General features: G+C 36.4%; 1 protein-coding gene across 1 annotated transcript; it reads left to right on the forward strand.

Annotated features, from left to right (window-relative positions):
* Positions 1-927: 927 nt before the first annotated feature.
* On the forward strand, positions 928-3,195 carry LOC145813955 (uncharacterized). The gene is made up of 4 exons (XM_082910441.1): positions 928-1,633; positions 2,000-2,292; positions 2,801-3,063; positions 3,123-3,195. Exons 1-4 carry the CDS (start codon positions 928-930, stop codon positions 3,193-3,195), a joined length of 1,335 nt encoding a protein of 444 aa, XP_082766567.1.
* The last annotated feature ends 7,858 nt before the right edge of the window (positions 3,196-11,053 follow it).

Here is an 11,053-nt window from a genome sequence, read left to right on the forward strand (position 1 = left end):
AGTGGCCATTTTTGTGAATGTACTAGACTTTGTTTTTTTATTTTTTATTTTCGAGTGAGACTTCTGATAATACGTTTATGGAGTGATGTGTAAATAATGTATCTTTTGATGTCACTCGTAAGTTTATAAAAGTCTTAAATTATCTGTCTCATGTATGTCTTCACAACTCAATGGACTAAGTATATTTCGTATATTTGCTTCTGTAGCCCCTTATTATATGTTATTCTGTTAAGAGGCCTTTGGTAATCCAAGGATTACTGGCCGGTTACGACGCCAAACCTATAGGGGCGAATTTGGGTCGTGATAGAGTGGTATCAGAGCACATGTCATACCGCACGCACGAGTCCATACGAGCTATAGGATGTCCTAGGAAAGAATTAGGGACATTCCATCTGCATGCGTGAGTATGTGATCATTTTTGTACATGAGAAAATTTCATCCAAACATAAACATATGAAATTGAATTGACTAAACTGAGAATGAATGTTTTGAACGTTATGAAAAGGATTATTTGCCTATGTTTATTGCCCTTCTATTTCCCTATAGAAATGGAAAATACAAAAAGTGATGATACAACAGGGTCTTCAGAGGCCTGAATGAATAGAATGGAACAAATGTTTGCAGCCCTGACTGAAGTAATAACGCAACAACAGAGGCAACAACCTTTACCTCCTCCGCCTCCACCATGTACAAGTTGAACCAGATAACAATGATATTATCAATCTGACTCAAAAGTTCATGAAAATGAAACCGCTAACCTTTTTTGATGGAATTGAACCGTTAAAGGCTGAAACATGGTTGTTGGAGATGGAGAAATTGTTTGAAGTATTTCCCTATTTCGAGGTTTAGAAAGTTTTTTTGGCCACCTACACTCTGAAAGATCAAGCTCGGAGATGGTGGTTATTGGTCCAAAATAGTAATGGAAACATGACATGGGCTCAATTTAATACGATCTTTTATGACAAGTACTTTTCACAGTGCTTCCAGGATCAAAAGGTTTCAGAATTTCAGGAACTCAAACAAGGCAGAATGTCTGTAGTTAAGTATGAGGCAAAGTTTACTGAGTTAGCCAGATTTGCTCCTCATATGGTGGACACGAATTATAAGAAAGCCCACAAATTTGAGAGTGGATTGGATTTAGATATACTAGATCGGGTAGGAGTCCTCAACCTACCCACGTATGTGAATGTGTTGGATAGAGCATTGATGGCGGAAGCCATTTTGGCAGCTAAGAAACAAACTCTTGTTCCAACAAGTGAATGGAGGGGCAAAAGATTGGGGTCTAATTTCAAAAGAAGTCAGTCATTCTCAAAGAAGCAAAATATGGGGTCCTACAGTAGCTCAAGCCAAAGCAATGGATCTGTACCGACTTGCTCAGAATGTGGTAGGAAACACAAGGGGGTTTGTTATCGAGCATCAGGTGCCTGTTTCAGGTGTGGTAAAACTGGCCATATGATGAGAGATTGTCCTGTCAGACTTGAAAAGGCCAATCACCCAGCAACAAGTTCAGCTGGTTCCGCCTTGGCACCAAAGATGAACACAAAAGCTAACGCTGGAAAGGAAACCTTAAAGCAGGGTCAAGTATTTGCTCTTGTGCCTGGTGTTGTACAGAACACCGAATCTGTGGTGTCAGGTATAATTTCTATCTGTGCTCAGGATGCTTATGTGCTGATTAATTCTGGTTCCACGCATTCATTTGTATTGCATAGTTTCTCTCGAAAATTAACTAGACCGTTAGAACTTATGAATTGTTTACTATCTGTGTTTACATCGATTGGGGGTTCTATGATATGCGCTTATGTTTATCCAGTATGTGATATTGTAATTGGTGAAATGACATTGTATGTTGATTTGCTACCGCTGAGTATTGATCTTTTTTATTGTATTCTGGGTATGGATTGGTTAACTAAATATTGTGCCACCATTGAATGTGCAAGTAAATCTGTTGTGTTTAGACCACCTGGTATGCTTGAATTTATTTTTACTGGAAATGGGATAGTTCCTCCCACATACTTGATTTCGGCCATGAAAGCTGCTAAATTGCTTAGGAAAGAATGTAGGGACTACTTGCGTTGTATACTAACGACATCATCTGATAATGCTAATGTGGAAACTATTCCTGTTGCTTGTGAATTTCCCGATGTGTTTCTGAATGACTTGCCTGGAGACTTAGTTGATAGAGAAATTGAATTCACTAGCGAAATAACTCCGGGAACACAACCTATTTCCAAAGACCCCCTAGAGAATGTCAACCTCAGAATTGAAAGAATTGAAAACTCAACTTCAAGAACTGTTAAACAAGAAATTCATCCGTACGAGTGCTCCACCTTGGGGTGCTCCAGTCCTATTTGTCAAGAAAAAAGATGGATCTTTGAGGTTATGTATAGATTATCGGGAATTAAACAAAGTGACTATCAAGAACAAGTATCCACTACCCCGAATAGATGACCTGTTTGATCAACTTCAGGGAGCCCAATTGTTTTTTAAAATTGATCTTAGATCCGGGTATCACCAGTTAAAGGTTAAGGAAGAAGATGTAGAGAAAACTGCATTCATAACTAGATACGGTCACTATGAATTTTTGTAATGCCGTTTGGGGTGACCAATGCACCTACCGCCTTCATGGATCTTATGAACAGGGTGTTTAAATCATATCTGGACGAATTTGTTGTTGTATTTATTGATGATATCTTGATTTACTCCAAAGGCAGAAAAGACCATGAGAATCACTTGAGAACCGTGTTACAGACTCTGAGAGAAAAAAAAACTATATGCAAAATTGTCCAAATGTGAATTCTAGCTCGACAGTGTAGCATTTCTGGGACATGTGATTAACAAGAATGGTGTATTAGTAGACCCACAGAAAATTGAAGCTATTGTTGACTGGCGAAGACCAACCAACGTGACAGAAGTTAGAAGTTTTTTGGGACTTGCTGGTTATTACAAAAGATTTGTGAAAGACTTTTCAAAACTTCCTATGCCATTGACCCAGTTAATTCAGAAAAATGTCTCATTTGATTGGAATGATCAAAGAAAGTCTGCCTTCCAAGAGTTGAAAACTAGGTTAGTAACTACACCAATTTAACTCTGCCTAATGGTACTGATGGGTTTCAAATTTACAGTGATGCTTCCTACAAAGGTTTGGGGTGCGTGTTAATGCAAAATGGGAAAGTGATTGCTTATGTTTCTCAGTAACTTTGTCCTTATGAAAAGAACTATCCAGCCCTTGAACTTGAATTAGCCGCCATAGTCTTCGCTTTAAAAAATTTGTCGCCATTATTTGTATGGGGTGACTTGTGAAGTATACATAGATCATAAAAGATTAAAATACTTCTTTACCCAAAAGGAACTGAACATGAGACAAAGAAGGTGGCTAGAATTGATTAAAGATTATGATCTACAAATTTTGTATCATCCGGGGAGGGCAAATACCATTGCAGATGAATTAAGCCGAAAATCCATTGGGAATTTGTCATGTTTGCTCACTGGCCAGAAGGAATTGTTATGTGACCTGGAAAAGAATGAAATTGAGATTGTGATGCGTGAACAGGATGGAAACTTAACTGCTATTACCACTTAGCCTGCAATCATTGAAGAAATTAAGGAGAAACAACCGCAAGATAAGTTCTTGAAAAGGATCATGGATGAAATTGACTCAAAACCAAGGCCAGGGTTTGTACTTGAGAACAATGTATTGAAATTTCAAGGTCGCATTTGTGTGTCGGATTATGATGATTTGAGGAAACGCATTCTGACAGAGGCCCACAATTCCAAATTTATTATGCATCCAAGAAGTATGAAAATGTATCATGATTTGAAGTAGAATTTCTGGTGGCTGGGAATGAAAAAGGGTATTGTAGATTTTGTGGCTAGGTGTTTACACTGCCAATAAGTTAAAGCTGAACATCAACGACCCATTGGTTTGTTACAAGTGCTTCCAATACCGGAATGGAAATAGGAGCACATTACCATGGATTTCATTGTGGGATTGCCTCGCTCCTCCCGAGGTATAGATTCTATCTGGGTCATTATTGACCGTTTAACTAAGTCTACTCATTTTCTACCTGTCAAATCTATTTATAATGCAGACAAGTTAGCTAACATATATATAAATGAAATCGTGAGATTACATGGTGTACTAGTATCTATAGTTTCTGACAGAGATTCTAAGTTTACATCAAGATTCTGGCAGAGTTTACAACAAGCCTTGGGGACTGAATTGCGATTGAGTAGTGCCTATCACCCACAGACAGATGGCCAAACTGAACGAACAAATCAAACTTTAGAAGACATGTTAAGGATGTGTGTCTTAGACTTCCAAAGAAATTGGGAGACCTATTTACCATTGGCCAAATTTGTGTATAACAACAGCTATCATTCAAGTATTGAGATGGCTCCTTATGAGGCTTTGTATGGAAGGAAATGCCAATCTCCTATCTGTTGGGCTGAAGTAGGTGAGAGACCAACTTGTGAAGGAAACAACAAAAAAATGTGGAATTGATTCGACAAAGGTTGAACATTGCACAAAGCTGCCAAAAGAGCTATGTAGATGTACGAAGGCGACATAGAGAATACGAAGTTGGGGACCATGTGTTCAATAAAGTGACTCCAATGAAAAGGCAAACGCAGTTTGGAGTTAAAGGGAAATTGGCACCGAGATACATCGGCCCATATGATATTCTTGACAAGATCAATTCAGTAACATACCAAATAGCCTTATCTCCGGTCATGGAGCATATGCATAATGTTTTTCACGTATCTATGCTTCGAGAATATTTGAGAGATCCATTACATGTGATTGAGCCCACTCATGCACTTCTAAAAGATGATTATACATATGAGGAGAGGCCAATACAAATTGTGAATCGTCAAATCAAAAGATTAAGAAACAAGAAAATTGCGTTAGTGAAGGTCGATTGGCAGAATCATGGAGGAACCTATGCAACTTGGGAAACAAAAGAAGACATGATGAAAAGACACCCAGAACTGTTTCCTTTGAACCCAGTATTCTTCCAAAATGAAGGTAATTCAAGTTTTGAGGACCAAACTCTTTAAGGAGAGAAGACTGTAACAACCCCGACCCATGATTAGCCTTAATCCATGATTTCATATGTCTAATAAGTTATTAAGATCAAATTCTGAATTAATTACATGCATGTTGCATTATATGCTGCTTTATGTATGCGTATATCTGTCTAACATAGAAGATCTGTTCATGTTTTTATTTCAATTGTGAATTGAAAGCCTTGTCAGCATCCGATTTAGAAATTGACTTGATTTATGTGTTATTTGGAATTTTTAAAATTTTATGGTAGGTTTAATTGAAATTCAATTCGGAACGATTAAAATAGATTAATTTGATGCCCATGTGATTAGCCTTAGTTAATTATCATTTGGCAGGCCTATATAAGGCACCTTTTGCCTCCACTCATCTTTTTCCTTCATTCAACACACTCTTGAGCCTATATTCACACACACAACCATGAGAGTGAGATGGGGGGAGAGGTTGGAGTCAATTTGAAGCCAAGCTAGCAAGAATTACAGAAATTGAAGAGAATTTGAGGGATTAAGTAAGAAAACACTAGCATTTGAGGCCTTGAGGACTCTAGGTAAGGAATCAAACTCTTAGATATGTAATTGAGTTAGATTTTACAAGAATTCAAGTAAGAGAAATAGATTGACAAGAGAATCAAGTTAGAATTTGGGAATTGTAAGTCATTCCATTCATGCATGACCATATCATGAAGTTTTGAATTTGTTTTCATGAGAAATCTCACATGCATGTTCATATTTTGGTTGTAGTCTAAGAATCCACCATGTTTTTGAGTTGAAAATTTCATTTGATCATGTATTAGATGCCATGAACTCTAGTGAACACATGCATGTCATTTCATGGATCATTCATGAATTTTAAGTTGAATTTTGCACAATTGGCAAGCTATTTGGCCATGATTTCTTGAAAAGATCCTTAATTCATAATGTATTATGAACTTCTAAGTGTTCCTCAAGTTTTAGCCCAGAAAATCAAGTTTGAATGCTTAAAGTTTGAGTTTTGAGCTTTGGGAACAAATCTAGAAATCCCAGAATTTGCATCTACGCTCGAGCGACCTGAAGTATGCTCGAGTGTGAAATGCAAGCCCTCAGAAGTCCTTGTGTTTTGCAGCACGCTCGAGCAAGGATTTGAGTCTCAAGCTAGAGCGGGGATCGAGCGCTCGTCGAACGTGAAAAACAAGCAACAGTACTTTTGTCAAAGTTTGCAAACCGCTCGAGCAAAGAAAGTTAGGCTCGAGCGGACCCTCACATTTTGCATGTCCGCTCGAGTGAGGAAAGCCACGCTTGAGCGTGGACCCTATTTTCAGCAAGTTTTGAAAAATATTTTCAAGTACATTTTGCATCCTCATTCCATCATAGGCAGTCCTAAGCCAAGATTAAGACACCATAATGAGAATGAAGGCTAGAAACACACTCAAATAAATGAAATAAGTTGTGCAATCTGAACGTGTGTTTCAACATATGTATTTGTCATGTTATGTAGGTCACGCGCCTCAAGTTAAGTGAATTGCCCACTCTACTTGTCTAATTGGAGCCATCGGTTATCTGTGAGTAATAACTCCGTAAAGTTATCTTTAACTTTAATTATTTTCTGATGATATGAAATGATTAGTTTTCTGAAATGCTATATCTTGAAAGAATGAATGTTTCTCCAAGTCTCTGAAATATATTCGTGGCATCCTTAGTATCATATGTTATGCATCCCTTTATGGGTCATTGAAATGCCTTTATGGTCGTCCCTTTATGGGTCATCGGAATGCTAGACGAAATGTGGGTGACTATAAAAAAGCAGTTAGCAGAATTAGGAAGGAGAACAACAAAATGTTGATGCGGAGATATCGACATTTCATGCTTCAACTAGCCACCGAAATGACAGAAGCAAGCAACAAAGAATTGACAGTGATTGAGCGAAATAATGTCTTAAACAGTGAAAAATATCTCTCTGACTACTACACATCAGATGAGGAATGAGAAATCAAATACCTTTATCTTTCATATATGTTTGTATGTTGTGTCGTATCTTCGTTATTGGGGTGTAAGACAATGTTGTTGTTGATCTAGGTTACAGATCTATTTCAATTATTTGTTATATGAAGCTGAAGTTTATGAATCACTACATTTATAAGTACACATGTCAAGATTCGTTACGAATTTCTTTTCCTATTGATAACTCATGTATAAGCATTGCAAAGTCATTACAATAAATGAAAACGTTTGGTCATACATGCAACCAAGTTCATTCAATATCATCATTATATTCCACTTCAATAATGCATAAAATCATGAAAGCGTAGTTCAATTAGCGTTATTCAAAATAACAATAACAGAGAGAAAGCAAAGATAATTATTATTTGTAGAATTACAAGAACTATTCAAAAACTATTAAAATTTCTTCATTCATTGATAAGTCATGGATAAGCATTAGAAAGCCATTACAAGAGAAATGGTTTAATCATTCATCCAAACAATTTCATTCATTATCATCATCATTTGACATCTCAATGTCAGATTCATACATAGCATCCATGCTCCAGGTGAAGTACTGGTGCACATTATCCATTAACCCATCTTCGGCATCCTCATTTGCGGTCTTCATTAGTTCGGACCTTTGCAAACGTTGGGTTATGCGATTAATTTCGTTGCGGATACGATGCAATGCCCTTTGCAACAACTGTGGAGTGTCGATTGGCATACGCATGGCTAACCGTCGAGGAAATTTAATATTAACTTCACAACATAACTCAACGAGAACGCTTGCTTGAGTTATGCGAAATTCCCACTCAGCTCTTACGATATTGACGGCGGCATGTGAGTAACGCAAATTTGGATTAAATGGGTATTGAAATTCATCTCCATCTGCAACCTAATGGCGACCCATTGCTGAATATAGATCAACCACCGTACATCTCATGATAATATCTCTCGATATATTTATAAAACTTTTGTTGTGGTATGATGTGATATGTATACCACATATGCACAGTTGTTGCAACATGCACAAATTCAAAATGGAGATGGACGCAAGTATTCATGTCTTATAAACTCTAAACTCACATGCCAACAATGACTTGTCATACTTCAGGAGGTTCACATGGTAGTTGTATGTTTAAAATTATTGTAAAAGAGTTGTCATGTCAACCTTTATATGATCTGAACAACTATGCATCAACTTAATAGGAGTTGTCACTTTGACTTTTATTGATTATTCAGTGCATATCTGAAGGTTTTAAGCAAAATTCAAATCCGCTTAGAAATTTAATTTCACTTTTCTGTTTACAAATTTAATTCAATTTATTTTGCCTTGACAATATATTTAATTTCACTTTTCACCTTACATATTTAATTTAAATGGAGAAATTTAACCAATTTAATTTCTCTATCTTTTATAAGTATTGTGAGCATATTTAAATGTACATGATGGGGTTTGGATTCTTCGGTTCGGCAGATATCTTTTAAATTGTTCCACTTCCTTGATTTTCTCGAATTGTTGTTGTATTAACTACTCTTAAAATCTCTTTGAACTAACTTTTAATGATTTCTCTCAAATTTTTAGTTAACTATGTGTTGATTTAAGTTGGTGTTGTTCTTGTCTGGATACTAGGCTAGCTTTTATCTGTAACACTTTCAAGTTCTATACATCCAAAAACCCATCTATAAGTACTCTACAAAAAATTAATCCTCAATACATTCCAACTCTATAATATTTTCTGTTCAAGATTTATCAATCTATTTGAAGCTGCATATGGTAGCTTTTTAAACGCACAGGGTCTAATTGTTTTGTTGTTTTGTTCTGACACCCCCACATCCCGTTATGAATTGCTGAAGTTCACATGGGCACAGTAGCTATGGTATGACTTCTTGCTTTTTTCATATAGTAAGTAGTCTCGTCAAAGTCGTCGCAGTGATACGTCCAACATTTCTCAGTGATGCAGTGATGTAGTGACTTTAACAGACGTAATAAATTAAAGGACTCAATGAAATGGCCAAGTTCACATGGCCACAGTAAACAACATACGGATGATTGGTCTTTTTTGAAAAAGTGAGTAGTCACTTTAGAGTGACGATTAAAGTACTGATTGTGTGGAGCGCGTTTAGCATTGATTGTTTGTTCCTTACAATGACAACGCATAAAGATGTGTTGGTATATGTGGGCTTTTAATGGCATGTGACTTTGTGTAGTGCGACTTAGATGCTTTGTTTTTTCCTTACATTTCATAACTCATCTAAGTTACATTAATACGACCACATGGAAATAGTGCTGACAAATAACTATATAAAGGACTGAAGGAGTGATAGTAAATACACAACCTTTCCACTCAGTTCGCCCTATGAAACTATCTTTCATTTACTGCGAAAAAATCAAATGGAGTATAGATTCACGGCAGGGGGTAGGAATTGCAGAGGTGAGAGTTCACGACGAGGAAGAGGAACGGGAAGGGGGGACTCGCAGGGGGTAAGACTTCGAAAAAGGTGAGAGTTCACGTGAGGAAGAGGAATAAGAAGGGGAAGTGGCGATACTGAAGATGAAACGCCATTTGCTTTGTTAGATGCCTCTTGTGCTTATCATGATAGGTTTGGAAAGCGACATTTTGTCATGCCCAAGTACTATCGAGATCCATGTGGTTTCATGGAGGATCCATCTGATAATCAAACAGGATATGGTTTAGCAGACACTGCACTTCTGAAGTGGCCCGCACTATTTATAGAGCGAGTGCAAATGGAAAGATTATCTCGGGAAAATTGACTGAAGGTACTGAAAGCATGTTCAGTTGAGATCCAAAAGGAAGATCCGGATAATGTTGATCGACTATGTGAAAGGCTTCAACGTGAGATTTCTCAAATGCGCCGTAGGTTAGCCCGTGATATGAAACTATCTATACTTAAGTCAGATGCCAAGAAGAAAGGAATAACACCAAATGTTGAGGCTATCAAGGCTATCAAAGAGGATCCTGCACTTCTCTTTGACCCTGAGCTCTCAGATTGTTCGGACTTTGAGATTGCTGATTCGAGCGAGGATTAGGTGTCTATTTGTCTACTAAATTATATGTTGTTATCCATAATTATGTACTGTGTGTGTTAAACTAACTCTTTCGGCAATGACTTTGTGAAAGGTTTGTCTGATATTTGTCTATATAACTGTTAAGTATTGTACTCGTCACTTTATTTTATGTACTGTGTTATGTTGAATGTTTCCACAAATTAGTTTTGTGGGATACTTATGTTTGAACTAGCTACATCATTCTGAAGTGTTATAAGTGTTATAGTCATGCCTTTATTTTGTTTCCCTGCTCATAGTAGTAATTAGCAAATTAGATACTTTGTATATGCTGTGTGAAGTTTTATTTAAATATTTCTTGGCAACAAATATTTAAGGAAACAAACAAGATCTCTAAACTCATTCATCTGTTCAACAGTGATAACCAAAAAAGTGATTACCCCCCCCCCTCCCCGCTGTGCACTCTCTTCGTCTCTCTTCGGCTTCGTCTGTGTGTATTGGACTGGAGAGCAGGGCAAAAACGTGCATTCAACCAAAACTAACACTGACAAACCAAAAAAACAAACATTTTTTTAAAAACGGCTTTGCTAAAGCCATATTGTAAAACGGTTTTCCTATAACCGTTTTATGTTTGAAATATATTTTCTGTATAAATATTTATCTTCAAAATTAAGAATTTAAAAACAAAAAATATTTGGCACAGAGTAATTATTATTTATTATTATAAATTATTATTATATATATTTAATATTGGTCTCATTTTAAAAATATGATTGTTATCTTTTTATTGGTATTAATTTTATAAAAATAAAATTTATATATATTAAAAATTATATATGTTTTATTAAAATAAATATAATCAATAAAATTAATTATTTTTATTTTTGATTATTTATTATAAGTGTGTGTAGATGTGTGTGAAAGAGAGAGAGTGGAGTGATGTGGGTGTAAGTGTGTCTGAGAGAGAGAGAGAGAGAGAGAGAAAGAAAAGAGTGTGTGTATGAT

This window comes from Camellia sinensis, chromosome 2 (assembly GCF_055761805.1).
Source record: "Camellia sinensis isolate YWXY chromosome 2, ASM5576180v1, whole genome shotgun sequence".
NCBI lineage: Eukaryota > Viridiplantae > Streptophyta > Magnoliopsida > Ericales > Theaceae > Camellia > Camellia sinensis.

Excerpts from the sequence above, each read along its gene's own strand:
- LOC145813955 (XM_082910441.1), top strand. The coding sequence starts at position 928 with ATGACATGGGCTCAATTTAATACGATCTTTTATGACAAGTACTTTTCA. Across the intron at positions 1,634-1,999 it reads CACCGAATCTGTGGTGTCAG|TTCCTCCCACATACTTGATT; the intron begins GTATAATTTCTA and ends GAAATGGGATAG. Across the intron at positions 3,064-3,122 it reads TTCCAAGAGTTGAAAACTAG|TGATGCTTCCTACAAAGGTT; the intron begins GTTAGTAACTAC and ends TCAAATTTACAG.